The 25,938-nt window shown below is 68.6% G+C and overlaps 2 protein-coding genes across 12 annotated transcripts; one reads left to right on the top strand and one right to left on the bottom strand.

Annotated features, from left to right (window-relative positions):
• Positions 1-409: 409 nt before the first annotated feature.
• Positions 410-9,881, bottom strand: TMC8 (transmembrane channel like 8). Of its 7 annotated transcripts, none has more exons than XM_045835903.1 (17): positions 9,829-9,881; positions 8,586-8,652; positions 7,823-8,070; positions 7,555-7,703; positions 7,095-7,244; positions 6,767-6,849; positions 6,208-6,344; positions 5,715-5,862; positions 5,218-5,388; positions 4,774-4,910; positions 3,684-3,807; positions 2,736-2,833; positions 2,352-2,535; positions 2,076-2,206; positions 1,790-1,948; positions 1,320-1,370; positions 410-885 (listed from the first exon to the last, which is right to left on the bottom strand). In XM_045835903.1, exons 3-17 carry the CDS (start codon positions 7,975-7,977, stop codon positions 489-491), a joined length of 2,274 nt encoding a protein of 757 aa, XP_045691859.1. In that variant the 5' UTR covers positions 7,978-8,070; positions 8,586-8,652; positions 9,829-9,881; the 3' UTR covers positions 410-488. The 7 variants fall into 7 exon arrangements, 6 of the variants coding, with proteins under 6 accessions (XP_045691859.1, XP_045691858.1, XP_045691861.1 ...); XM_045835902.1 differs by lacking the exon at positions 9,829-9,881 and adding an exon at positions 8,753-9,112; XM_045835905.1 differs by lacking the exon at positions 9,829-9,881 and adding an exon at positions 8,753-9,110 and having other exon boundaries at positions 541-885; positions 2,084-2,206.
• On the top strand, positions 8,733-24,137 carry TMC6 (transmembrane channel like 6). Of its 5 annotated transcripts, XM_045835894.1 has the most exons (22): positions 8,733-8,793; positions 10,691-10,760; positions 12,406-12,823; positions 12,971-13,113; positions 13,285-13,380; positions 13,751-13,909; positions 14,956-15,061; positions 15,159-15,246; positions 15,481-15,738; positions 16,046-16,236; positions 17,080-17,224; positions 18,184-18,339; positions 18,793-18,944; positions 19,041-19,122; positions 19,347-19,444; positions 20,134-20,226; positions 20,496-20,571; positions 21,287-21,420; positions 21,568-21,744; positions 21,852-21,930; positions 23,147-23,214; positions 23,839-24,137. In XM_045835894.1, the coding sequence occupies exons 3-22, from the start codon at positions 12,780-12,782 to the stop codon at positions 23,987-23,989; spliced, it is 2,496 nt and encodes an 831-aa protein (XP_045691850.1). In that variant the 5' UTR covers positions 8,733-8,793; positions 10,691-10,760; positions 12,406-12,779; the 3' UTR covers positions 23,990-24,137. The 5 variants fall into 5 exon arrangements, with proteins under 5 accessions (XP_045691850.1, XP_045691852.1, XP_045691853.1 ...); XM_045835896.1 differs by lacking the exon at positions 8,733-8,793 and having other exon boundaries at positions 10,614-10,760; positions 12,974-13,113; XM_045835897.1 differs by lacking the exon at positions 8,733-8,793 and having other exon boundaries at positions 10,614-10,760; positions 15,607-15,738.
• The last annotated feature ends 1,801 nt before the right edge of the window (positions 24,138-25,938 follow it).

The following is a 25,938-nucleotide window of genomic DNA, read 5'->3' as shown; positions in this document are numbered from 1 at the left end:
CGGGGCCTTTTCAAGCAGGTCTGGGGTTTGTTCTGACTGCCCCCCACCCACCCGCCCTGGTCCTTTGGACCAGCAGTTCTCAGCCCTGGCCGCGGTAAGTCCGGGGCAGGCTTTAGAAAGCCGATCCCTGGCTGCTGGCTCCGCCGGGATGGATGCCATCCGAGTCCTGGCCAGGGCCAGCTTCTGACAGCGTCTCAGGCGCCCTCCCAGGCCCAGGTCGGTGGATGGAGAGCCGCCACCACGGCCTCGGGTTTCGAGAAGGAAGCTCCAGCAGGCTCAGAAACCACGGACCCAGCCTCGGGCGGCACCCCGGAGCCACGAACCCGTCCCCCTGCAGGTCTGCTCTGTGGCCTGGTGGTCCCTCCCCACAGGTGGGGGGACCCTTTAATTTTACAGCGGCGCTCCCGGCGGATGTATATTTATAAACTGTATTTATGGGTTATCATACTAATACGTTAGGGACATTATAAGACAACAAAACAGAAAACTTAAAGAAATAAGATAAAAGTATAAACTACGAACACAAATTTCCATATCGTCTTCTTGCTGCCCTCGCGTGTGTGATCCCGCTTTGGGGCGTCCACGGGGAGGCCGTGGTCACCAGGGGGCAGGAGCGTGGGGCAAGGGGTCCTCTGGGGTCCAGCTGAGGTCTGCACGTCGGGCCTCAGCGCTGCTGGGAAGCGGAATCTACAGGAAGGATCCGCGGGAGGGGGAGGGCCGGGGGGACCTAGGGCCCGGGGAGCCGGGGCACGGGAATCCGGGGCAGAAGGATCTCGGGCGCGAAGATCGAGAGAGAGGCGACTCAGGCCCCAGAGAGTCACCGAGACCCGGCTCTGGCAGCAGCCGCGACAGGTCCTCCACCAGGTGCCACTTCTCCTGGACTTGCTGTAGGGGAGCGACCGGCGGGTTAGGAGCCGCGCCGCCCCCGCGGGCAGGCCAGGCCTGGACGCAGTCCCTGCCTCCCGGCAGCTGATCCGGAGTCCGCCGCTTGCAGCCCGCTTGAGGCCCCGCCCAACGCAAGCCCCGCCCCTCAAAAGACCGGGTCCTCGGACCTGCCTCCCGTGCGGCCACGCCCCATAAAGTGCGGTTCCCGCCCAAGGACGCCTCAAACAGCGTCCCGGCCCGGCCCTCAGCCACTCTCACGTTAAACCATGGTCCTCAAATTTAAGGCCACAGTGCTTTGTCTGGCTCCTAGCTTGAGGCCACGCCTAGCCCGTCCCCCTCCACCCTCCCCGCTTCTATTCCCAGCCTGAGACCACACCTCCCGGAGGGTGGCTCACCCGGGGTCGGTGGCCTCTCCCAGCCCAGCGGACACTCACCCACACCAGCTGCTTCCGGAGCCCCTGGATGGCCCTCGCCTTAGCCTGGGACTGGGAGATGCACACGGTCAGGATAAGGCTTTGGACAGAGGGGGGTCCAAGGTCATCACCCCTCCTTCCTCCCTCCCCTCCCCAGTCTCTTAAAACCGCCTCCTGGGGTCCTCTCTCCGCCCCTCCCTCCCCCCACCTGTGCCCAGTCCCTCTCCTCTGAACGACCGCCACAAGCACGGCAGGTTTTCAGCGCATGCGCCAGGCTCCGTGGCTGCGGGGGGGGGGGGTCAGGTGAAGCCCCCGGGGGGCTGCCTGTGGGCACAGGGGGAAACCCCAGGCCCCTGGGCCCTATGCTCCGTATTCCGGGGGTCCACCTCCCTGAGCTCCCCTTGTCTGGTCCCATGAGACTGGATGGGGGTGCCGGGGGAAGGACCCCCACTCCTAGGCACCCCCTCCCTTGCCCCGCTCCTGAGATGCACCTGAGCAGGATGAGGAGGGGAAAGCTGAAGGCGTGGGAGCCCAGGTAGTGGAGGGCTCGCTGGCCAAGGGGCGGCAGCTGGAGGGCCACCAGCTCCGGGACCACCTGCCAGGGGGCCGAGTAGTTGGCGAACAGGCCGCAGTCCCAGGAGGAGTGGATGCTGTGCGCGGAGACGGCCAGAGCCGGGCTGCGGTCAGGGCCCCGGAGGGGAGCCGCCCTCCCGCCCGCCCCTCCGCCGAGACCCCTCCGCCCGGGTCCCTCCGCCACGCTCCCTCCGCCCCCCTCACCTGCTGACCACGTAGCCCAGGGGCACGGTGGCCAGCAGCAGGCCCAGGATGAGCACGAGCTGGAAGAAGAAGGTGGAGCTGGAGGCTCGGAATCTCCTAGAAGACGCCTTGGAGTTCCTCAGCAGGTTGTACTGGGGAGCAAGCGACAAGGACGGGTCTGTTAGCAGCGCCCAGGAGTCAGGCCCAGGGGCGTGATGCTGCCGGCTGGGGCGCGGAGGCAGGACGTGAGCCCCCTCCAGGGGGCGCCCTGCTCCCTCCCAGCCCGTGTGCCCGGACCTTCTTGATGTAGAAGGTGAGGAAGATGAAGATGCTGTTGAGCAGGGGCAGCAGGGGGCAGAAGAAGAGGCCCATCCAGGTGACCGTCTGCCCCGCCACGATGTCCAGCACGTTCTTGGGCACCAGGAACTCCTCCCGGTCCAACCAGGCCCAGAACCGGCCTGAGAATCGCTCCACCAGCAGCCTGGGCACAGGGCGTGTTTGGGGGTCACCGCCCTGGAGGGGCGCGTGGGCCGCATCCATCAAGGCCACGGCGACGGACCGTCCCACACTCAGTCACCACGGGGACCCACGCGTGTAGATAGAACTGCCCACCCTTGGCTGCAGCCCCTGGCTGTCCCAGGCGCGCCCGGGTCGCCCCCAGGGTGTCCCCACGGGGCTCACCTCCGAGGCAGGCTGACGAGGAAGGTGAAGGCCACCGTGAGCAGGAAGTTGAAGATGCTCAGCTTGTACAGCTCCTCCCCCACCAGGTTCTCCCAGCACTGGTGCAGAAGGGCGCCCGTCACCACCCGTGGTCCCCCCCCCCCCCCCGTGGTCCCAGCCATCCCTCACCCACCGCTGGGCAGGGGTCTCTGTGGACAGGAGCCTTGGCTAAAGTCTAATATGATTGCTAAGTTAAAACCTGGGCCTCACACCTGGCTGGCGTGGCTCAGTGGATTGAGCGCGGGCTGCGAACCAAAGTGTCGCAGGTTCGATTCCCAGTCAGGGCACATGCCTGGGTTGCAGGCCACGGCCCCCAGCAACCGCACATGGATGTTTCTCTCTCTCTCTCTTTCTCCCTCCCTCCCCTCTCTGAAAATAAATAAATAAAATCTTAAAAAACAAAACAAAAAAACCCTGGGCCTTGCCCTGGCCGGTGTGGCTCAGTGGGTTGGGTGTCCTCACACCACAAAGCAAAAGGTTGCTAGTTCCATTCCTTGCCAGGGCGCATGCAGGATTTTGTCCCTGGTGGAGGCCTGTACAAGGGGCAACCAATCGATGTTTCTCTCACACATTGTTTCTCTCCCTGTCTTTCTCCAACCCCCGCCCCTAAAAATAAATAGATAAAATCTTAAAAAACTAAAAAACAAAACAGCCTGGGTCTCGAGGATAAGACACACGTGGGCAAACCCGAGAGCCAGGGCTGCCACCCAGCACAGTGCAGAATGAGGCCAGGAGCGCCCCCTGGAGGTTTGTCGTGGCGTGGAAAGCGCTACTCACAGCCTCTCACCAAAGTGAGACCTGGAGATGGACAAGCAGATCGAAGGGGCAAGGAGATCAAAGCGTGGGGGGTGGAGGGCGCGGTGGGGACGGACACCCAAAGGGACAGGCCCTGACGGAGCCACCAGCCACCTGGTAGTCACAGGCGTCGTAGCCGTAGGACTCACAGCTGGTCTTGTTTCGGCCGATGCACAGAATGGTCTGGCCCAGGGAGAAGGAGAACATCCCCAGGCTGGCCAGCTTCAGCACCACGCACCTGGGGGCGGGGCGGGGGTGGGCGGCGGGGTCAGGGGAGGGGCTCAGGTCTCCCCGCGGCCCGGCGCCCTCTAAATCCAAAGTGTGTTTCCGGAATCTTGGTCCCCAGCTGATCCACGGGAGAAGGGTTCCGTTTTTAAACCAGTCTGGAAACGCTGCCCCGTCCAGTTGTCCAGCCCCATGCCCTGCTTGGGGATTCACAGGCCTTCGCGGGCCTTTAACATCCTTGTCGCCGGTCAGATGGCCCTTTCTCCCCCTGCCTGTTAACGCGCAGCCCCGCCCGCACGGCCTCGAGCATCGCACACACGCGCAGGCCCGCTCCTGCGGGATCTTAAATGCATGCTGGGTCATACAGGTGGACGGTTAGCCCCACGCCATTCAAAGCTGGCGCACGGCGGGCTGCTGGCAGGGGTCCTTCTGCCGAGGGAGGTCGGGTGGGGTGGCAGAGGGAGCCCAGGTCGGGGAGGGGTCCACAGTAGGACCCCACCGGGGGTGGGGAGTCAGCGTGGGGGCCGAGGAGGGCCGGTGTTGGAGCCCGCACCCCCAGCAGGCGTGGGGAGCTGGGCCTCGGCCGAGGCGCTCGGTCCCTGTAAGCCTCAGTATCCTCATCTGCCAAGGGGGATGAGGATGGTCCTGAGTTCACAGGTCACACGCAGGGGGGTTGGGGTTCAGGGTGTGAGCCCTTGGGCACCTGGGAACTGTGTGCGTCCCCCGTCCCCCGTGTCCCTGCGTGTATGAAGGGGCAACAGGGCCGCCGGCCCCTCTGAAAGGCTGGTGCTGGGCTTGCTTTGGACGGAGGGGGCCTGGAGCGGCTCACAGCAGGGCCCTGACAGTGCGAGTTCTGGAAGCACCTTCCTTCGCCAGGAGACCGCCCAGACGGGCAGCGGAACACAGCTCTTCACGTGCCTCCCCGCCTCCCCCGCTCCACACGGTCCCGCCTGTCTGTCGCCCCAGGGGTGGCGCTCACCAGATAAGGGTGAGGTTGACCTCGGTGTTGGGGGAGTAGTTCCCCAGCTGGATCAGGAACACGAACAGCAGGGGACCAAGAAAGTTGACCAGGGAGATGACCCCGGGGGGCAGGTACTGGAGCAGCACGAACAGGGACTGGGGCGGCACAAACAGAGCGGCAGGGCGGGCGCCGTGAGCCGGAGGCACCCCAGCGGCCCCCCATCCCGCCACCCCTCCTGCGGGGGCGACTCTGGGCAGGCCCTGCGGCCGGAAGCCCGCAGGCTGCAGCAGCCTGGTGTTGGGAGAGGGCCAGAGGCAGCGCCCGTCTGCAGGGGGCTGGGAGCTGAGGCAAACGGCTTTAACCTCTCTGAGCCTCACTTTCCTCATCTGCAAAGTGGGCCCAGCCCGTCTCCTCCCACCGTTCTGTCTAGGATTAAATAAACACGCGTCAGCGGCTTGGCACCTCCTTGTTGTCCTGTGAGTACTTGGTGGCCTGGAAGATGGCGCTGATGGCCCCCACCACCAGGAGCCCGATGAGCAGGTTGACCCACAGGTAGTGGAGCAGCTGCCAGGCTCGCTGGGCCCGGGTCTGCTGCTGCTTCAGCAGGAAGCGCTGCCCCTCCTCCAGCTCCACCTGCCGGGGGGTGGAAGCAGAGGCAGGTAGGGCCGGCCCGGCCCGGGGGGTGCACGCAAGGGGAGTGGTCAGTATTCGTGGGAGACAGGCTGCCAGGACGCAGGCTGGGTTCGGGTGCCGCTGGGACAGGCCCAGGGGTGGCGGCTGCTTCAGTCTAGGCCGCCCCTCTTCGCACTGAGCAGGCGGGCCGGCGAGCTTGCTCACCTGCACCCTCGTGCAGCCCCTGCGCCCGCCGGGACACCCTGCGTGCACACGTGTGCCCACACCCCCCCCCCACAGGCACCCACGCTCGCTCCCTCACCCAGCACACCTACTCTCACACGCACCTTGAACTCGTTGCTGATCTCGTGCTTCTTGATGGTGGCCGCGTCCTGCCCCCGGAGGCAGAAGTCCCAGGAGGAGAAGACCTTGGCGCTGAGAGGAGCCCTGTAGTCCTGGCCCAGGAACAGCTTCTGCGGCAGCCCCTTCACCATCCTGCAGGGGTGGCGGGTGGGGGGCGGCCTGTGAGGGAAGGGCACCTCCCACTGGGCCCCCAGCCGCCGCCTGGGCTGGAGTCTTTGGTGGGGCGGGAAGCCCCTGGCAGCCCTGGGGGCAGGCTCTGGCCTCAGCCCGGGTGCGGCGTGGGGCGAGAGAGGCCGAGGTCCCTGTCTCTGAGGTCTGCAGCCGGGGACACAGAGTTTGGGCCCTGGAAGCACCTACAAGCCTTACACTGGGCAGGAGGCGGGGCCTTCTTGCTACCTTGGGGGCACCACGCTAAGGGAGGGGTTTCCAGGGAAGCCCCCCACCCGTCAGGAGGTGGAGGCAGGGCCCCGCCCTCACCGCCGCAGCGTCCCACAGAAGCAGAGGAGCAGGCAGGCCAGCGGGCTCAGCAGGTAGGCCAGGCGGATGCTGTAGGCGGAGCCGCTCTCGGGCCCCGCCCGGTAGGCGCCGTAGAAGAGGTAGGTGTCGTTGAAGGCCTAGGGGTGTGGGCGGTGGCAGCATCTCACAGATGGGACCGGGGAACGTGCCCCAGGCCGCACGGTTTTGAAAGAGAGCGCGGACCAGAACACTGGAGCCTGAACGGTAGCCACTAGGCGGCTTTCAGGGACCGGGGCCGGGTGGTGCTTATCTGAGAGGCCGGGACGCTTGTCCCGTCTTGTTCCCTGTCCTCCCCCGCCAGCTGGGCCCCGAGACTGCGGGCACGTGTCCCAAGGCCTGGCTTGTGTGCGGTGGCCTCTCTCTGACCCCGAGACTGGCCCGGCCAGCCTGTCTGTGTAAGGCCGTCTCCCTAAAAGCCACAGCGTCCTCGGAGAGGTGGGGGGTCTGCCTAGACGGGGGCCCCCGGAGGCCAGTTCCCTGGGTCCCCAAGCCATCACCCCCCAGGACAGAGCCCACTTACTCTGCCAGTTAAAACGTCCCACAGCTGATCGTAGAAATAGAGGGTGCCCGCCTGGGGCTGGGGGCCGCCAGGGCACTGGAGGGCTGCGAAGGAGGAAGAGAGGGACCGTAGGAGAGGGCCCCCAGGACATTAGGGAGACCCTGCCCCTCGCCACGCCACAGCCCCCAGCCCCCGGGGGGTGGGGCGTGAGCAGGACTCTGGGGCTGCGTCAGGGGGTGTGGCTGAGCCAAGGCCGGGCCAGTGGGGTCCAAGGGCTAAACCCGAGTGGGAGGACGCCCAGGGCGCAGATCGGTTCGGGTCACTGTGCCCTCGTGGGCCAGCCACTCACTGAAGTTAAGGGCGGGGCTTGGGTCCGAGGGGCGGAGCCAGACTAGGGGCAGCAGCACGAAGCTGGAGGTCAGAAGCAGGGTCAGCAGGTTGAGCATCAGCAGGAACCGAAGGAACGTGAAGTAGGACTGGATTCCGGTGCCAAAGAGGCCTGCGAGGGCGGGGAGAAGCGCAGAGGGATCAGGGAGTCGCTGAGTGCGGCCCCAGCGAGAATCCCTATCAGGGTCCTAAGACCCCCGTTTAACGGTCCCGTCCTGGAGACTCCTCTAACAGTACCCCCGACAGCCACCAGGGGGTGCTGTCGTCACCGAGGTTCGCCCCATCTCTGGTGTGGAGGATGGGGGGTTGGCTGGCTGGTGGGGGCCGAGGGGAGCCAGGGCCAGCGGGATGCCCTCCCCCCGTTTCTAAGCTGGACACGGAGACCCCGGGGCGGGGAGGCGGCGGTGGGGCGCAGGTCTCACCCCCGATCTCGTAGAGGGCGCCCTCCCAGAGTCCAAAGCCGCGCGCCAGCCTCTGCGCTGCCTCCCCCAGGCGCCTTCCCGCAGCCGACCGCCTTCGCTGCCACCGCTGCCAGCACGAGGTCTTCGCCCCCTCGGGCTCCCGCAGCTGCCTGGGACGGGGTGGGGACCGGTGTCCGGAGTCACCCAGCGTGCGCGTCCCGGCCCGCAGAGCAGCGCAACAGGGGGTTTCCACCCGGCCCTCCGCACCCACCGGGCGTGCGGCACCCACCGGACCAGGCGCCTGTCCACCATGGCGTAGGGCAGCGTGCGCACGGGCGCCCGCGAGCCGCGCAGCCGCTCCATCTCCTGCTCCCAGAGCTCCTCGGCCCCGGGCTCCGGCTGCCCGTGGGCCTGCCCCGCCTGCCCGGACCGCCGTCGCAGCATCTCGCAGGGGCGGTCCCCGGGAGGGACGCGCGGCGCCTGGGGCCGGAGTCAAGGTCTCGGCGGAGGCGTGCCCAGACGCGAGGAGAAAGAATCCTGTTGGAAGAAATCTGGCCTCAGCCCCTGTCCGCATCCCAAAGCCACACGGGGCCAGGGGCCTCAGTTTCCCCGTCTGCCAAATGGGGACAAAGGTGGAGAGGGCATGGAAAGAGGGGACCCTCAGGGCCCGAGGCAGAGCAGGCGGGGCCAAGGCCTGCTCTGCCTGCTGTCCGCAGTGGGCGGCCTCCCAGGGGACCTGCGGGCGACAGGAAATTCCCACACCTCTGCGGATGCGGCTTCTCCCTGCAAGGAGCTGGGAAGCCGTCCCCGTCCGGAGCCCAAGGTTCCAGGACCCGGCGCCCTGCAGCGCCCGGGGGGTGGCAGTGCTAGGACCCCTCCAGTTTTCTACCTCGTGCTTCCGCCCCCCAGACCTGGGGGTCTGCCGGGTGCCCCCACCTGCCCCAACCCCTGGAGCCCCGACCGCTGGGACCCCGGCTCCCGCCCCAGCAGCGGCTACCTCGGTTCTCTCTGCATCCCCTCACCCGGCCTCCACCCGCCACTTCTCAGCTCACCTGCGGATGAGGGGACAGGTGACCCGAGGGGACCCCTTCAGGCTGGCTCCCCGCAGGCCTGGCAGAGCTGTGAAGAGCCCAGGGCAGGGGTCACATGACAGGAACCCCGGCTTCCACTGCGGCCCCGCCCCTGCCCCCCACCTGCCCCTGTTTCCTCTGCTCCCCACCGAGGCGGGCACTTCCTGTGGACTCGGGGCGCAGGCTGAAGGTGAGCAGGCGGGCAGCTGGGCCTGCCCAGTGCGCGCTGGGCAGGGTCGGCCCTACCCCTCCCCGGGGTGCGCCTGGACCGGGACCTCCGGCTCCTGCGGCCCGGCCGCTGCTTTCCAGGCCCCCGGGACCCGGTGGCAGCCCGGAGTCCCGCCGGCCCTGGTCCTCCGCCCTCCAGCCTCGGGGGCTGAGGCCTGGCCCGGCCCTGCAGGCAGCTGCCAGTGCAGCGCCGGGTTCTTATCTGCCGCTCGCCAGTGGCCCCAGCTTTGCTCGGAGGCCAGGCCGAGACAGTGACTGACGGGTGGGCCCCATCACATCCGGCGGAGCTATTTCCTAACTTCCCACCTCGGTCACTGTCCCCTCGCAAGGCCTCGGCCTGGCACTCTGGGTGGCCTCTGTTCCCGCCCTAGGTGTTCAGAAGCGTAAGAGGCACCTGGCCGTGTCTCTCTCTCTCTCTCCTGGGGTCCCCCAGGCCCTGCCCTTCCCCCTCGCTCCCTCTCCCCCACCTGGAGGGCTCAGTTAGCTCATGGCTGAGCTGCAGCGGCTTTACGGCCTCCCTGCCTGGCCCCCTCCTGGCTTTCCAAGTCCCTCCTCTGGGCCAGGCCCCACGGTGGGGGCTGCTGCTGGGCCCGTGGAGGGTCAGAGAACGGGGGGAGAGGACACAGGCAGGCAGGTGTGCACAGCAAGGGGTCAGTCCAGGAAGGCCCCTCGGAGGAGGCGACTTTCACGCTGGGTGTGCGGTCCTGCACGCACAAGGGGGCGGGGCGTGGGGTGGGGAGGAGCAGAGGAGAGGCAGCCAGGCGGGCCTGGGCCCCCGTGCTGAGATTCAGCTGGAGAGGACCCACTGGAGGACTACAGGGACCGCTGCAACCCAACCCCCCTCCGCCCCCCGCCATCCTGCCTCAGCCCTAAGACCCCTTTCCCTGCAACCAGCACCCTGTGCCTGCATCCGGGCATCCTGGCTTTGTCCACCCCTTCCTCCCGCCTGGGGCCTCTCCTCCCTTATCTCCTCCCCGCTCTCCCTCGCCCTGCTCACCTCTCAGGTATTCTCCCAGCCCGGACAGGCCCCCCTGCTGCCGCAGCCCCACCCGCTCTCTCTGACCCACGGGAGCCTCCCCATTGCCCTTTTTCCAGGATTCCTCCACGCCAGGCTTCTGGGCAGTCCCCAGGGGGACAAGACTCAGGCTTGGGGGCCGATGAACTGTCAGCCTCAGTTTCCTCGTCTGCAAACTAGGGGCCCCCATGCCTACGTGCCCGGCTTGTGGGGAGTGACAAAAACAGCCGTGGGGACGGTCACTGTGTCCGTGCCCCTGGCTCGCCCCTCCCCCTCCCCCCACCTAGCACGCAGGAAGTGCCTGGAGTCTAGCCCAGGCAGTGGCAGAAGCCCCGCCCAGATCTGGGGCCCGAGATAAGCAAGGCTCCGCCAGCCTGTGCCTGCGCCTCGGGTCCAGGGGAGGGTGTCTCGGAAGGCACGGGTCGCCCAACCTCGGGTCCCCAGCGCTGTGTCCGTGGGGCTTTGCAGCACCTGCCGTTCCGACAGTCACCCTGGGAAGTGGGTGGGATTGCCGTTACGGTCTGCATTCGAAATCTGGGAACACTGAGTCCTGTAGATGTGGGGGGGCTTCACCCAGGGGTTGGGGTCAACACAGACAGTCGGGCTTTCAGCCTGCCCCGGCCTCAGGGTGGGGTGCAAGGAGGGGTCGAAGTTGGCAGGGAGAGGGCACGGCTGCCCGAGGGGCCCAGGGCAGGGGTGCAGGGGTGGGGTTCACCCTTGGGCCAAGCCCGGTCATGTGATGCCACCACGTGGGCCCGGCTGGGCGGTGCAGCTCCCTCGGGCCCCAGGTCGGTCCCCTGGCCCTGGGAGGGTTCCTCCCACTGACCCCCGGTCCCTCCCCCAGGCGGTGGGAATCCGGCTACAGGACCCAGCAGCCCTCTCTGGGACAGGGCCTCCTCCCTGATGCCTCCCAGGTGAGTGCCCCTGGTCTGGGGCTTGGGGGAGGTGCCTTGTACCCCCGGGCCCCTGCAGTCCCCGGTGGCTGGGCTGTCCGAACTCCTTTGGCCCCTGGGGCCACTGGGTCACAAGCCAACCCCCTCCCCACTGGTTATCTCCTCGGGTTCTCCTGGGTGTCCCCACGTTTGACTTTCTCAGGAGGGGCGGGGGCCGGGGAACGGGAGCCCCCAGCTCATCCTGGCCGGCAGGCAGCACCCAGGAGGGGGCGGGGGTGTGAGCCCAGGGCTGGGGTGGGAAAGGGTGAGGAGGTAGAGTGCACAGGCCAGTGCCACCGCCTGCCCGCCCGCCCACAGGGAGTGGAGGGTGGCGGCCGGGGCCCAGGGGCCCCGGGGCTGCGCAGGCCCTGGGTGAGGAGGCTGGGCCGCGCTCCGAGGACTGGCTGCTGGGTTGGGGTTGCCAGCAAGGGCCCCGCCCCACCCCGCCCCGCCTGGCTCAGGGCTCAGGAATGGTGTGCCCGCCCGGAAACTCACCAGACCTGCGCCGACCTGGAGCAGGGGCCAGGGCGCCAGGCGGAAGTGAGTCCCGGACGGTGCCCAGGTGGGCCCAGGAGAGACACATCCTCCCAGGGGAGGCAGGGGGGCCCCCTGGACCACCTCCCGTCTCCCTGCGTGCGGAAGGGCTGTGTCTGGGCCCCGTGGACCGGGGCTCGGGAGGGTGGGTCTGCAGGGTCCCAGCACCAGGGGCTGGGCCGGGAGGCTCCCCGTAAGCACCCTGCAGCGACTCTGCAGACTGAGGGGCCGACGCCCAACCCGAGCCCTCTCCACGGGTCCCCCGTGCTGTGCTCCTGCTGGAGCAGGGAAGGGGCTTGGGGGGCCTTGGGGGCCTGGGCTCAGAGACTGGGCGTCCTGGGTGCCCCTAAGTGAGGAGGACCCAGTCGGGCACAGCCCTCGCAGGACCTGCCCTGTCTGGGCACCCTGGTCTCACCCAGGAAGCCCCCTGGAGTTGAGCCAGCTCTCCTGAGCGCTGAGCGCCCCAGGGAGGTGGGGAGCGAGGAGAGGGCGGAGGGGGCAGGGCTGACCCAGGGCCGGCCTGCGTGGTGGGGCAGGGCCCTGCAGGCGTCCGCTTGCTGGCGGCTGGTAGCTCGCCACCCCCGCCCCACTCCCTCGGGGCGAGGAGCCCAGGCAAGGCCGCCCTGGTCCCAGTTGTCCCAGGGACGGCCCGGCCCTCTGCCCCGACAAAGGCAGACAAAGGCGGCCTGTTTCATGCCCCTCCCCTGCCGGCTGACCGGCCCACTGGCCCTGGGTGGCTGAGTGGAGGCCCAGTCCCCAAAGAGCTGTCTGTGTTGCAGGCGGGGGCGCGGTGACTGCTCCGTGCGTGTGAGTGTGAGTGTGTGTGTGTGTGTGTGTGTGTGTGTGAGTGTGCACGTGCCAGGGGGATGCTGGCTGGGTGGGGGTCCAGCTGGACGAGGCAGGTCATCCCGCAGGGCCCGGGCTGGTGGGGTGGGGGCGGGGGGCACTTCCTGCGAGAGGAAGTGCTGTGAGGTCACGGGGAGGTCTCACAGCGGCCCTGACCTTTCCCCCCAGGAGGGGGGCGGTGTCCCCGGGGCAGAACCCCAGGGCTGGCCGCTGTGTCCACAGCACCCGCCCCTTGCCTATTTCCCAGGGCCTGGGACCTCCGAGCAAACCGGTGCACGCCGCCCTTCCTTCCTCTGCCCCGCTCTCGCGGCCCCCGCACGGCGCGCCTCCTCCCCCGCCTCCGCCCGCCCTGCCCTGGAAGGGGCCGTCCTGCAGCCCACTCTGGCCTGAGTCCATCTGGGGGCACTCGCTTGGCCTCGCCCTGGCCGTGGATGGGGGCAGGGCAGGGTCTGGGGCAGCCTGGGCAGTGAGCGGCCCCTCCCGCAGTCCCCAGCAAGCTGGGCGCTGAAGGCCAAGGGCAGGGCGGCCCTCTCGCCTCGTCAGCCGGGCAGCGGGAGGCGTCCGAGGCTGCGGCCGTCCAGGCTCTGAGCCGCCGCTGCGGGCGAGGCGTGGGCAGCAGACATGGCCTTTGTCCTCGACGTCTCCGAGACCCCAGAGGACCAGGGGTACGTGCTCTGGGGCCGGGGGGTTGTGGGCGGGGACGTGCCGTCCGCAGGAGAGGGCCGACTGGACCTCGGCCTTCGGGAAGGGGCAGGCTGCAGGGGTGAGGACTGGTCAGCCCGAGCTGACCGGCCCCCCCCTTCCCCTGCCAGCAGCCCGGAGCCCAGCCCCTACGATGAGAGTGTGGTGCATGACTCCTTCCACCAGCTGATCCGGGAGCAGAGCCAGAGGGCGGCCGAGGAGGGGCTGGAGCTGCAGCCCCTGGGCCCGGGCACCGGGACCCTGGGGCCCCCAGGTGAGCCCGCGGCCTGGCCCGCCGGCCGGACGGTGCCGGCGGGGCCCTGAGCCCCCTTAGACTCTCAGATAGCCCACCTGGCAGCCTGGCTAGAGGGGGCGGGGATGGAGCGGGGGACCTGCTGGGGGGCAGCGTCTCCGGGCGCTCTGGACAAGTCCTTCTGCTTGCCAGGCAGTGACCGCCAGGCCCTCCTGGGGCCCGAGGGGGCAGCCGTCTACAGCGCGGCCACGCTCCGCATCCTGGCCAGCATGCCCAGCCGCACCATAGGTGAGTGGGGCCCTGTGCCCTCAGTCCTGGTGCTGACCCCAGCACCCCCCCCCCACCCCCGCACCGGGCCGGGCCGGGTTCTCCAGGGGACCTGTGTCCCGCAGGGCCAGGCCCTCCCGGCGCCCGCCCCACTGCGTCTCCGGCCGGTGCAGCCCCGTGCAGCCCGGGTCCCTGTGGAAACGACTCCAGGGCCTGCGGGCCGAGGGATAAAAATAGGCTCCTGGGAACCCGGCAGGCAGCACCCGAGGGCTCTCACCAAAGGACTTTCCTGGGTCCTGGGAGGGGCGGGGACAGCAGCCGCCGCCTTCCCTCGGGAGTGGGCGTCCGGGCCGGCGTGCCCGCGCCGACCCACCCGCCGCGGCCCCTGCAGGTCGCAGCCACGGCGCCATCATCTCCCAGTACTACAACCGCACGATGGAGCTGCGGCGCCGCGCCAGCCGGCCGCCACTCAGCGGCCTGGCACGCTCCGCCAGGCCCAGCCTCCGCCTGTACGACCTGGAGCTGGACTCCACGGCCCTGGAGGAGGAGGGTGAGTGGGGGGGCAGGCCGGGTGGGCCAGGGTGAGGGCCGGGGGCAGGGGACCCAACGGTGCGCTCACTTTGTGCGGGCCCCTGGGGCAGGGGTGGGCAGGTGGGGGCCTTCCGGGCTGCAAAGGGTTTGGCTCCAGCTGGCAGACACCCAGAAACATTAGTTCATGCAGCCCACACCACCTGGTGAGCTTTGGGCTGTTGTGCCTCCGGCTGTCTGCCCGGTGACACAGAGCGGCCCCAAATCTACGGAGAAGCAGGCAGTTGAGGCCCAGACAAGGGCAACTGAGGGAGGGCGATCGTCCGGGAGAGCATGGTGACGCCGTCTAGCCTAGAGGGATCCAGGGAGGCTTCCTGGAGGAGGTGACGCTAGAGTAGAGGGGCATGTGCAAAGGCCCTGAGGTGGGGGATGTGCCTGGCTGCGCCCTTTGGACTCTGACCTCCCCAGGCCTGGGGTGCTTTCTTGGGACCTCGCCCCCGGTTCCTCCCCGGGTCTCCCCAAGGGCCCAGCGGGGGACAACACAGCAGTGGAGGGTGGTCAGGGCTCGACGGTCAGGGTGAACATTCCAGCTGTACTCTGCACACCAGGCCGGGTGCCATTTCTCACCTGTAACACTGGGGTTCACGTGGCTCCCCCCCACGGTGGGGGGTGAGGGGAGTGAGCACCCCAGTTCTCATCCAGGACCTGCCAGTCCTGCCCTCCCTCCTCCCCCAGCGAGGGCTGGCGTGGGGGGAAGCGGTCCGACAGGGGTGGGGTTGGGACCCCACCGCTGCTGATGGGGGTGGGCGGGGCTGGGGTCAGTGGTGGTCGGAGTGAGGTGCTTGTGGGGGGGGGGCTGGAGGACAGTGTGGGTCCAGGAGGGGGGCGTTGGGGGGATGCTGAGAACTCAATGAAGAGGGTTTGTGGGGTGGCGTGTGAGGCAGGTGGGTGGAGGCCTGGGGTGGGGTGGGCAGCGGGCAGGCCTGCCAGGGAGGGAGGGAGGGAGGGACGGAGGGGGGGATGCTTTTTCAGGGGACCCCACGGGGCCTCCTGGTTCTCCTCCGGCAGAGAAGCGGGCCCTCCTGGTGAAGGAGCTGCGGGGCCTGGCGCCGGCCCAGCGGGACCACATGCTGCGGGGCATGCCCCTCGGCCTGGCTGAGAAACGGCGCCTGCGGTCAGTGCCGCCCCCTCCCGGCTGGCGGGGGGCGGTCCCCAGGAGGGGGTTGGGTCCTGTCCCCGCCCAGGCCCGATGCTACCACCTCTGCCCACAGAGAGGAGACCCGGACCCCGAGGGGGAAGCGGCGGGGCCGTCTGAGGTTCCCTTCCTGCTGCAGCCGGCTCCCCTGCGCCCGGGTCCTGGTAGGAGCCCCCGGGCTGGGCTGCCACTGGGGATGGGGCTGGGGGGCCGGGGGGTGGCCACCTGTGCTGCCTGCGGGGTCCCCTGGCCTCAGCCTGGCTCTGGCGCCTGCGTGGCGCCGGCCCCCAGCAGCGCCGCCCCCACCACTGCCCCTGCAGCCCCACTCTGGGCCCCGAGCTGCCCGCTCAGGGCCCCCCGGGCCGGACCCCGCCGCATCTCCGTGACCGTCCCCGCAGGCCTCGCACCACCCGGGGCTCGGGCTGCTGGCCGGGCTCCGCACCCTGGCTCCGTGGCACTACGCCCTGAAGCGCATCGGCGGCCAGTTCGGCTCCAGCGTGCTGTCCTACTTCCTGTTCCTCAAGACCCTGCTGGCCTTCAACGTGCTGCTGCTGCTCCCCCTGCTGGCCTTCGTGGTGGGCGTGCAGGCCGCCTTCCCGCCCGCGCCCCGCGGCCCCGCCCCCGCCTTCACCGGCCTGGAGCTCCTCACTGGTGGGGTGAGCGCTTGGCGGGGCGGGGCGCCCTCTCGCCCCAGCCTCCCCTGGGGGGACCCCGGCCTCCCCCCAGCGCGGTGACTCCGGGTGGGCCACAGTCAGCTCCCCTTGTCGTCCTCGTCAGGGGGGCCTGGGAGGACCCGGGACCCAGGCCTTGGCCTCCCGTCTGCCTCTGTGTGGTCCTTGCCGGCCTTGCTCTGACCCCCCACTCGGGTGCCCTCCCCCCGCCCGCCCCTTGAAGCCCGAGGGGGCGTCAGGTGTGGGGAAGGGGGCGGGTCCCTGATGTGGCCGGGCCTTCCCTTCCCCTCAGGGTCGCTTCACCGACACTGTCATGTACTACGGCTACTACAGTAACGCCACCCTGAACCAGCCGTGTGCCGGCCCGCTGCAGGGCGGCCAGTGCACCCCCGAGGCGGCCGGCCTGCCCTACAACATGCCGCTGGCCTACCTCTTCACGGTGGGCGCCGCCTTCTTCATCACCTGCATCACCCTGGTGTACAGGTAACGGCCCTCCCCCTGTGCGCCTGACTCCCAGCGCCATTGATCTATCCCCCCATCCATCTGTCCATCCACCCATCCCTCCATCCATCACCCCATCATCCATCCATCCCTCCATCCATCTACCTATCATCCATCCATCCATCCCCCCATCCATCTGTCCATCCATCCATCCATCCACCCGTCCATCCACCCATCCATCACCCCACCCTCTCACCTATCCAGCTACCCACTCATCCAACCCCCCACCCACGGGCCTCCCTCCCACACGTGCACTCACCACCCGTCCGCCCCACAGGCACTCTCTGTGCGTAGTTCGGGGCAAGAAGGTGCATGCGCCCGGTGCCTGCCCTCAGGGGGCTCGCCCTCTGGGGGAGGAGGCTGCAGGCCAGTGAGGAGGCTGGGTGCGTGCCCGGGAGCGGGGCACACACCCGAGGGAGCGCTGGGGGAGGAGTCAGGCCAGCTTCCTAGGAGTGGCGGCGCTCGCCTCAGGGGGGGCACTTAAACAAGAACGGGCAGGGGAGAAGGGGAGGAAGGCACACCGGGAGGTGGGAGAGGCAGTGCAAAGGCCCTGGGGTGAGCAGTGTCTCCTCCAGCTGCGGCCGGCCCGTCAGTGGGGAGTGGAGCCCGACCGCTCTTCCGGCCGCTGTGGCTGCTGGGCACCACCTTCGGACAGGGCTGGCGCGGAGTCACCGAAGGCCTCCACCGGGAGGCCAGGGGCAGGGCCGGGGCCAGCAGGGCTCCTCCCAGGGGCCGGTGGGGTCTGGCGACCGCCCGGGCTGCCGTCTCCCCGGCCCCACTCCCTCGCCCCTCACGGTCGGCCCCGCCCCGGCTCTGTGCGCCCAGCATGTCCCGCTCCTTCGGGGAGAGCTACCGGGTGGGCAGCGCCTCGGGGGCCCACGCCATCACCGTCTTCTGCACCTGGGACCACAAGGTGACTCAGAGAAGGGCCTCACGCCTCCAGCATGACAACATCCGGACGCAGCTGAAGGTGAGCCTGCTGGGGGGGGGGGGGCGCTGCCCCGCCCCGAGCCCCGGGCACCAGTCCCAGCCCACTCACTCGGCTCCCGAGCCCCGGCCTGCGGTCATTTAGGGCCGGACAGCCAGAGCGGCAGCACTGCGTGCGGGCTGGACGTGGGGTGCCAGGGCCTCGTGTTGCCCTCAGTGCCCTGGCAGCTGCTTCCCGGTTCCCGGGACTCGAGGGGGCACCCGAGTCCTCCTGGGTTTGCCCCCGTCCACGCCCCCCACTTGGGGCTGCCTCTCGCCTGCTGGCGGGTGTTAGCACCCACGGCCCTCGGGCAATGCAGGAGCCAAGTCAGCGTGAAGCTTTGCCCTCGGGGGGCTTTCGGGGGCGTGCGTGCTCAGGGGCGGCCTTGGACAGCAGCCTGCGCTCCGTCCCGTGGGCACTCGGTGTGCTCATCCGCCCGGCTCTGGGCCGCAGAACCAGGGGCTGGCACTCCGGAGGGGGAGCGGTTAGGTTCGCCCTGGGGTCCCCGGGTCCTCAGTCCCCGGCCGGTATGGGCCTGAGGGGCCCCTGCCGGGCCGCACTGCCCGCTCATCACAGTAGCCCGGGGCCACCAGCCAGGCTACGATGGAGGAGACTGAGGCCCAGAGGCCCAGTCCCGTGTCCAGGGCCCAGGGCGGCGGAGCCGGAAACTTCGCTGCCTTTCTGGGGCTTGTGCCGCAGGACTGGCGTTGGGGGGGCTCCCATGGGGGCCGCCCTGGCTCGGGAGGTGGGAGAGGGTGGGGTTGGCCTCAGGATGCAGCAGGAGCCCTGGGGGGGGGGGGAGGCAGGGTGACCCACAGGGTGGGTGGGGTCCGAGTTCTGTGCTGTCTGCCTGGGGATCGGCCCCAGAGCTGGGGGAGGGGCAAGCGGGGGTTCTGGGGGTCCCCCCTGCATGCCTGCACATTCCCGAGCCTCCGTCCCCGCCCGCCCTCGCCCTCCCGCAGGAGCTGCTGGCCGAGTGGCGGCTGCAGCGCGGCCCCAGGAGCCTGTGCGGGTGGCTGCACCGGGCGGCGGTGCTGGCCCTCGTGTGGCTGCTGTGTCTGGGGATCACGCTCGGGTGCACCGTGTCCGTCTACGCCTTCTCCGAGCGGGCGATCCAGGTGCAGGGACAGGGCGGGTGGGCCCGGGGGCTCTGGCCGTGGGAGGACCAGAGTCGCGCTGCTTTGGGCCCGGTCCCCAGTGACCGGCATCCACTCAGTCCCTGCTCCCCCCCCTGCCTGGGAGCCCTGGCGGGGGGGGGGGGGCCCTCCCTTGGGACCGCCTTTCTCTCACCCCCCTCACACTCTTCCCCATTCTCTTTCCTTTTGTTTTCTCGTCTGCTCGTCTAACTCTTCTTTTTCCGACACCTGTGATCCACCCCCCTTCCTGTGTGGTTTCCACAGCAGGCCCGGGGTGGATGTATCTGGGGGAACTGCAGCCTGCCAGTTCCACCCCCTCCTTCCGCTGCGGGACCCCGCCCCACAGCCCCCCACCCCCGCCGCCACCGGTGGATGCGGCCCCGCCCCTGGACCGGGCGCCCGCGGTGACCACCGCCCCTCCCTCTGCCCCTGCAGAGCCCAGTGTCTGTCCAGCCAGAGGGGGCGCTGCTGGGCCTGCCCTTCGTGGTCGGCCTCCTCAACCTGGCGGCGCCCTACCTGTACCGTGGGCTGGCCGTCCTGGAGCGGCAGGACTCCCCCGTGCTGGAGGTGTACGTGGCCATCTGCAGGTGAGTGGCCAGGTGGGGCAGGTGGGGCTCCCCAGGGTGCGCCCTCTGCCCGCCAGGCACCCCTCCCTCAGCCTGCCGGCCCCTCGCCCTCCGCAGGAACCTCATCCTCAAGATGGTCGTCTTGGGGATTCTTTGCTACCACTGGCTGGGCCGTAGGGTGGGCGCCTTGAAGAACCAGGTGAGCGGGGGTCTGGGCGGCGCTGGGGGAGTGAGGGGCTGCGTTGGTCTGCAGGAGGGGCGGGTGCGGGGAGGGGGTTAGTGGCGCCGCACAGTGGCGCTGCTTCCCAGCCCTCCCCGGGCTGGGTGGGTCTGCGGGCAGGTTGGAGGCCCCAGGTGGGCTGCTCGAGTGAGCGGGGCGGGCGGGACCCCCTGGGGCCCCAGGGCTGAGCCCCTTGCTTGCAGTGCTGGGAGAACTTCGTGGGCCAAGAGCTGTACCGCCTCGTGGTGACGGACTTCCTCTTCACGCTGCTGGACACGCTCTTCGGGGAGCTGGTGTGGCGGTGAGAGGCCCCGCCCGCTGGGCTCCTGGGGCCCCCCCCACCCCCAGGCGCGCATCCTCACCTGCGCGGCGGGGCGGGGCCACGTGGGAGGTTTTCTGACCTCCGATCTCTCCGTGGAGGGCTGGGTGTCTCCGCCCAGGACAGTTTTCGGAAAACATCGTTAATCTGGGAAAACCCGGGTCGGGGCGCAACCTATTTTTAGGTCGGGAAGCAGAACAGGCCACCGCCAGGCGCGCGGCGCAGCCTCAGGGCCGCATGTAGGCTGCGGGGCGGGGCGGGGCGGGGTCGGGGGAAGGGCAGGGAGGGGGCGGGCGTTTCAAAGTGCTTCGCGGGCCGCGGGGCAGGCGCTCGCTCTTTGCTCCTTTTTGTGTTTCCTTGGAGAACATGTGAATGTGGTAATAACATAGATGTGCAAGGCGTGACATGAGTCGCACGTGTTTGTGCCTGGAGGTATCCGCTCGGACTTAGAAAAAGGACCGAGATGAGGCCAGCTGGGGCTTGGGGCCCCTCAGGGCAGGGACCCCAAGGTGCCGTGTCCCCTTGACCGGGGTTGGGCGCCGGAGTGGGGCGGGCATGGACGTTAGTTTGGTGTGCGGGTCACCCTCCGGGTGCCTCGTCTTCCAGGGGCGGGGACAGGGCTGGTCTCCGGGATTGGCCCCACCGGTGACCCTTCCGCGCCTCTGCCGCAGGCTCATCTCCGAGAAGAAGCTCAGGAGGGGGAAGCCCGAGTTTGACATTGCCGGGAACGTTCTGGAGCTGATCTACGGGCAGACCCTGACCTGGTGAGCATCTTGCAGGCCCCGCCCATTGCCCCTCCCCGGGGGGGCGGCTGCGCCCCTTTGCCGTTGGGACCGCAGCAAGGCCCAGCCCTGGGACCGCGGGGTGGCGTGGGCCCTGGCGCCTGCCCCCCCGGGGCGCGCAGTCTGCGGCCGGTTGTGCTGCACCCTTCCTGGCCTGGGGAGGGGGCGGGGGAAGGGGAGGCGTGCGGCGGATTGATCCCACCCCGCCAAGGCCTGGCCCCTGGACCGCAGCTCTCCCCTCCTCTCCCTAGGCTGGGGGTCCTCTTCTCGCCCCTCCTGCCCGCCGTGCAGGTCATCAAGCTGTTGCTGCTCTTCTACATCAAGAAGGTACCGGGGGCCGCTAGGTCCTGGGAGGGCGGTGGGCCATGGGGGCGGGGCCTCCAGGGGGCGGGGCCCCGGGCAGCAGCTCTTCGGGCAGCCTCAGCGCTCTGGGACTTCGGACCCACGTGGTATGGGGCTGGCAGCCTGGGGTCACCCTCCGGGGTCACTGCCGTGGTCCCCTCCCCCAGCACCGCTGCCTTTGGCAGGCTGGGCAGCGCCCCGCCGGGTCCGTGGTCACGGCTGGGTGCCGTGCGCCCAGCTTAGGGCCGGGGAGCCGGGGGGCGCTCCGAGCCCCAGGCCCACCGGCCGTGAGAAGCGACCTCGGTTCTTCGTCCTGGGGCGGGTGTGCGTGGCGCCATTCTCCCTGGCCCTCCACTTCTTTATCTGCACGGCGGGGACAGCGCCCCAGGGGGGTGGCTGGAGATGGTGTTTATAAAGCGCTGGCCCCGCAGAGACCTCGGACCCGCGGAGGTGGCCGTTAGTGCCAGCCCTTCCGCAGACGGGAGAGGCTGGACAGGCCATCCCCACGGGCCTCGGTCTCCCCTCCGTAAACCGGGGGCGTGGCTGGTGCCTCCTGACCCCCGGGCTGAGATTCCAGTGTTTGCCTCTCTGCCGTCCGGTCCCGTCCTGGGGCCTCGCTCAGGCCTCACGGCTCTTCCCTCCCGGGTCCTGGGGGAGGGGGTGGGGGAGGGTGGTGGCAGAACGGAGCCTTTGTCCCCAGGCGAGCCTGATGGCCAACTGCCAGGCGCCCCGCAGGCCCTGGCTGGCCTCTCACATGAGCACCGTCTTCATCTCGCTGCTCTGCTTCCCCTCCTTCCTGGGCGCCGCCATCTTCCTCTGCTACGCCATCTGGCAGTGAGTGGGCACCGGCCTCGGGGCCGGTGGGGTGCCCCCAGGGTGTGGGGAGGTGCACCCTGGAGGGCCCGTGGGGGTGCCACGGTTCGGGGTGATGGGGTGGCCGCCTCTGCCCGGCTGATGGCTCAGGTCGCCCTCGTCCCGCAGGGTGAGGCCCTCGAGCCTCTGCGGGCCCTTCCGGACCCTGGACACCATGTACGAGGCCGGCAAGGTGTGGGTGCGCCACCTGGAGAGGGCGGGCCCCAGGGTCTCCTGGCTGCCCTGGGTCCACCGGTACCTGGTGGAGAACACCTTCCCTGTCTACCTGGTGTCGGCCCTGCTGCTGTGAGTGTGGGCAGGAGGAGGGCCCCCACCCCGCAGCCCCGTCCCCTGTTCCTGCGGGGGTCCGGCCTGACCACCGGCTGTCTCCTGGCCTGTCCCCTCCCCGGCAGGGCCATGATCTACCTCAACATCCAGGTGGTGAAGGGCCAGCGGAAGGTCATCGGCCTCCTCAAGGAGCAGATCAGCAACGTGAGTGCCCCTCTGGCTGCCCCCACCCAGGGGCCACCCGTGAGCGTGCCCCAAGGCCCCCCGACCTGGGCTGTGGAAAGGGTTTGTTCGTCAAACAGATTACACCATTGAACGTGGCGGAGTCTGCACTAGGCGGAGGGGCGGACACGAGGCAGCCGGGCCCCTGGGCCCAGAGCACCCGACTGCGGCCGGCCGCACGGGAGAAGAGCGGCATTTCAGGGTGGGGCCCAGTGTGGGTGCGGGCAGTCTCCGTGAGGGTTCCTGAGACCCTGGAAGTGGCTTTGGGACTGCCCGGGGACCCAGGTGGAGACCCAGACCCTGTTCTGCACTCTCATCTTGCGAACGGTTAAAAGTGGCTCAGGGTCAAACCGCCCTTACTGAGCACGGGGCAGTTGGCCATAGAAGAGGGAGAGGCAGGTGGGCCAGGAAGCGGGGAAGCCCCTGCCCCCGCAGCCCCCCCTCCCGGCCAGTGAGTCACCACGCTCACGGGAAGCAGGACCGTGGCCTTTCACCTCCGCCCCTCCTGCCCATTCTGGGCTGGCCGCTCCGTGGGACAGCAGGTCTCTGCTGTTCGTACTCAGTTATGAAAATAGCCCCAGGTCCTCCCACGCTGGCTCCCCACCCTGGCTGGCCACCGCTGGCTTTGCGGCTGGGAGGCCGTGGGCCAAGGGCTGCAGCCGCCTCCGGGAGGCAGGGGTGGGGGGTACAGTTCTGCCCCGGGGGGCTTCCAGGAGGACCCAGCCCTGCCCACACCTCGGTCCAGGTCCAGTGAGGCCTGTTTTGGACTCCTGACCCCCAGAATGAAGGGGGGTGGACTTGGGCTGTTTGCAGCAACTGGCTAGAGCGACAGCAGGAACTCAGAGAAGCCCCTTGACTCAGACACTCTCATCCCCCCGTTACACACGTGACCCGGAGGTCAGAGGACAGAGCTGCACAGGCAGTGTTGGTATGGGGGGGCCAGTTTTAAATTAAGTCAGGCTGGCTCTGGACCCTCACTGGGTGGCTGGTCCCCTTTCCCTTTTCACCTTGGCCACTGGGAAGCCTAGACCTGCACATACGCCCACTGCCTGGTGCGGGGTTGTTCTTGTGTTGGTGCCTCTTTCCCCCTTCTTTAAACTTTTTCCACCTGTGATGTTGCACACTCCCTGGAGTGTCCCCAAGGGCTGTCTGCAACAGCTCTTCTGATCTCTGACCTTTCCTGTTCTGGCATTTCTAGGAGGGGGAGGACAAAATCTTCCTAATCAACAAGCTTCACTCCGTCTGCGAGAGGAAAGAGAGGAGCAGGTGCGGGATTTGGGGCCGCGCGGGCCGCTCCGTGTGCGCGTGTGGGGAGGAGGGGCACGCGGCTGGGCCTCTCCCGCTGCGGCGTCGGGTGGAGTTCGGGGTGGGAGGGGAGCGGCCCTCGGCCTCTCGGACCCGCTCTGCCCACCTTCCCCACTTTCCCCACCAGGAGAGGGGGGCACTCGGGGAGGAGAAAAAAGGTCAAGTTTGGCGAGAGGAGAAAACGGAAGTGAAAGAGGGGGAAGGGTGGGGCTGGGCTCCTCCTGCCCTTCCTTCCTCCCCCCGCCTCCTCCCCTCCCAGTGTCAGTCAGGGGGCAGCCGAGATTCAGCCTTGGAGGCCCTGGGCCTGCAGGAGGGAGCCCTGCCTCCCACCCTTCATCTCCGTCACTTGTGCTTCAGCTGAGGGAAAGGGAGATGCACTCGGACCTCCTCCTGCTGCCTAGACAGACAGACAGACAGACAGACAGACAGATCCGGCCAGGGGGCAGGGCTCAGGTCTGCAGAACCAACTTCCTGTCCTCCCTCAGGCCCTTCGCTTCTCAGCTCTCAGGAGGAAGCTCTGGGTGTCCGGCCTCGGCCGGGGTCCGGGGGCCTCAGCGGCCGCTGGCTGACTTCCCTTTCTGGCAGGGCTGGCAGGACGCAGGCGGCTGTGACGCCCCCAGCCCTGGATGCAGAGGACTGGGACCCCTGGCAGGACAGCGCGGGGCCCGGCAGCCCCGCCTCTGCCCACCGGCTCGGCCCGGACCCCACGGCCCTGCAGACACACGCGCCAACCTGAGCGGGCTGGCCCCTCTGGTGACCCTGCCGGGACTCTGCGGCCTGTGTGAGGCTCGAGCTGGACGGCCGGCAGTGGGGCTGGGGTGCCCCCTGGGGAACCCCGCACCTGGTACTCTATTTATTCTGATTAAACGTATTTTGCAAAATGGGCTCATCTCGTGGGAGCCTGTGCTCATGCCTGCATGGGCCCGCTCAGGTGTGCCCAGGTGTGCCCGGCCTGCCTCCCGCTGCCCCTGGGACTGCGTGCAGCCCCTTTAACTCCTCCTCCTCCTCCTGGCTCTTTGAGGCTCCTCTTGCCACACAGGGGCCCCAGCGGCCTCATCCTGTGCTCAGGTCCTCTGTGGGGCGTCTCTACGTGCCAGGTTGTTTCATTATCGACAAACCAGGCTCCAGTGTTCGGCGAAGAGCACCCTCTGCTGGCCAAGCTCCAGATGGCAGGACTGATGCATCCCAGATGGAACGCCACCTCATCAGCGAGAGGCTGGGGGGTGACCCGAGCCTGCAGGAACCACTGTGGGGGTGTGCGTGTCCAGTGTGACAGAGCCAGCAGCGAGAAAGCCTTCGTGGTTATTGGGGTGGAGGCACATTTAGGGAGGGGCTAGGGGTGGCATTTCAGTCTCAAATGAGCCGTGGGGAGAGGCGCCGGCCAGGCGGAGGGGCAGCCAGGGCCCAGGCTGGGGCAGGAGGGGTGCACGCAGGTCCCAACAGGCGGACCGAGGAGCCTGCGGCATGACGTGTGCCCAGGGGTCACAGCCGCACGGCCGCGGGAGCCGGGGCGCTGGCCCTGGGTGGGGAAGGGGCCGTGCCAGGCCCCACAGCGAGGCGCCACACCGCCGGCAGGGCCCAGCCTGGACCCCACCGTGGCAGTCCCCCGGAGGTGCTCCGTGTCCAGCGTGCATGTCCGGGCACGTGCCGTGTGTCCATGCAGCCCGAGGTCCACCCAGTCAGTCTGACTTCTGCAGGCAGGGGACGGCACCCTCAGTGTGCGCGACACGCCAGGATCCTGGGCGTGTGGCCGATCCCGGCCAAGCAGTGCTGAGGGACCCCTGCAAGCAGCGGGCACCGGTCTGGGTGGCGGCTCTGCGCATGAGCGCTGCTGGGGGGCGCCGGGCGGTCCGGAGAGCACGGCCGACCTCAGGTCTCTGGGCCAAACCCGGCCAGACGCCTCCCTCCAGTGATGGGCACCAGGTGACCACTTCCAACTGATGGCATCACTGTCGGTCCCAACCCACGGAGCTGCCTCAGGGCCACTCTGAAGTCAGGACGAGCTACTTGGGACAGACGGGTGTGACAGGGTGCAGCCAGGAGGGGAGCCTCCAATAGGGGTCTGTAATAAGATCCAGAAAAGCCTGGAGGTAATTGGCTCCACACCACAGGGCCACACCTGCCCAGAATCTGGCAGCTGTAGCCAATTGTGAGAGGAGCCGGAAATGGGGCTTCGGAGGAAGACTGGCGCTGGGATTTAAGCCGAGACGCGGCAGCCATTGGGGCGGGGAGAGGGGGAGGACCATGCGCAGCCCTGCAAGAGAGAACCACACAGCTCTAGCAGAGTGGAGACTCCCGCAGCCCTGAGAGGGAGAACCATGCGGCTCTGGCAGAGTGGGGACTCCCATGGCCCGGGGAGAGAGGACCGCGTGCCTTTGCCAGAGTAGGGACCCCCGTGGCTTTAGGAGATACAGTACTCTGGACTGGGCAAAGGGGGAAGGACTGTGTGTGTCTGTGGGTGCTTTAAGGGACTTGAGGATTTTTGGTGAAGACATTAGGTCCCTACTTTAAGTCTGTATAGCATGAAATAAACGTTTCCTTTCCTTTTCACAAATCTCTGGCATTGAGACGTCTTTCCTCTGGCGGCGGACATAACGGACCTGGGGGCTTCTTTCAGTAATAGTACATCGCCTCGGGCCCCCCCTTGTTGGTTCTGTAACACGGGGACAGGCCTGCCCGGGAAGT

Source organism: Phyllostomus hastatus, unplaced genomic scaffold (assembly GCF_019186645.2).
Source record: "Phyllostomus hastatus isolate PE091 unplaced genomic scaffold, TTU_PhHast_1.1 phas_contig_210, whole genome shotgun sequence".
In the NCBI taxonomy this organism is placed as follows: Eukaryota; Metazoa; Chordata; class Mammalia; order Chiroptera; family Phyllostomidae; genus Phyllostomus; species Phyllostomus hastatus.
The sequence above is the reverse complement of the archived record's forward strand: the minus strand, read 5'-3'. Positions and strand labels throughout refer to the sequence as shown.

Bases quoted from the DNA above. Each gene is read 5' to 3' on its own strand.
- TMC8 (XM_045835903.1), bottom strand. From the start codon at position 7,977: ATGCTGCGACGGCGGTCCGGGCAGGCGGGGCAGGCCCACGGGCAGCCG. The intron at 6,345-6,766 runs GTAAGTGGGCTC...CCACACCCCTAG, and splicing joins GGGACGTTTTAACTGGCAGA to GCCTTCAACGACACCTACCT. The intron at 2,834-3,683 runs GTGGCTGGTGGC...CTTCTGCACCAG, and splicing joins ACGACGCCTGTGACTACCAG to TGCTGGGAGAACCTGGTGGG.
- TMC6 (XM_045835894.1), top strand. From the start codon at position 12,780: ATGGCCTTTGTCCTCGACGTCTCCGAGACCCCAGAGGACCAGGG. The intron at 18,340-18,792 runs GTGCAGGGACAG...CTGCCCCTGCAG, and splicing joins TCTCCGAGCGGGCGATCCAG to AGCCCAGTGTCTGTCCAGCC. The intron at 19,123-19,346 runs GTGAGCGGGGGT...CCTTGCTTGCAG, and splicing joins TGGGCGCCTTGAAGAACCAG to TGCTGGGAGAACTTCGTGGG.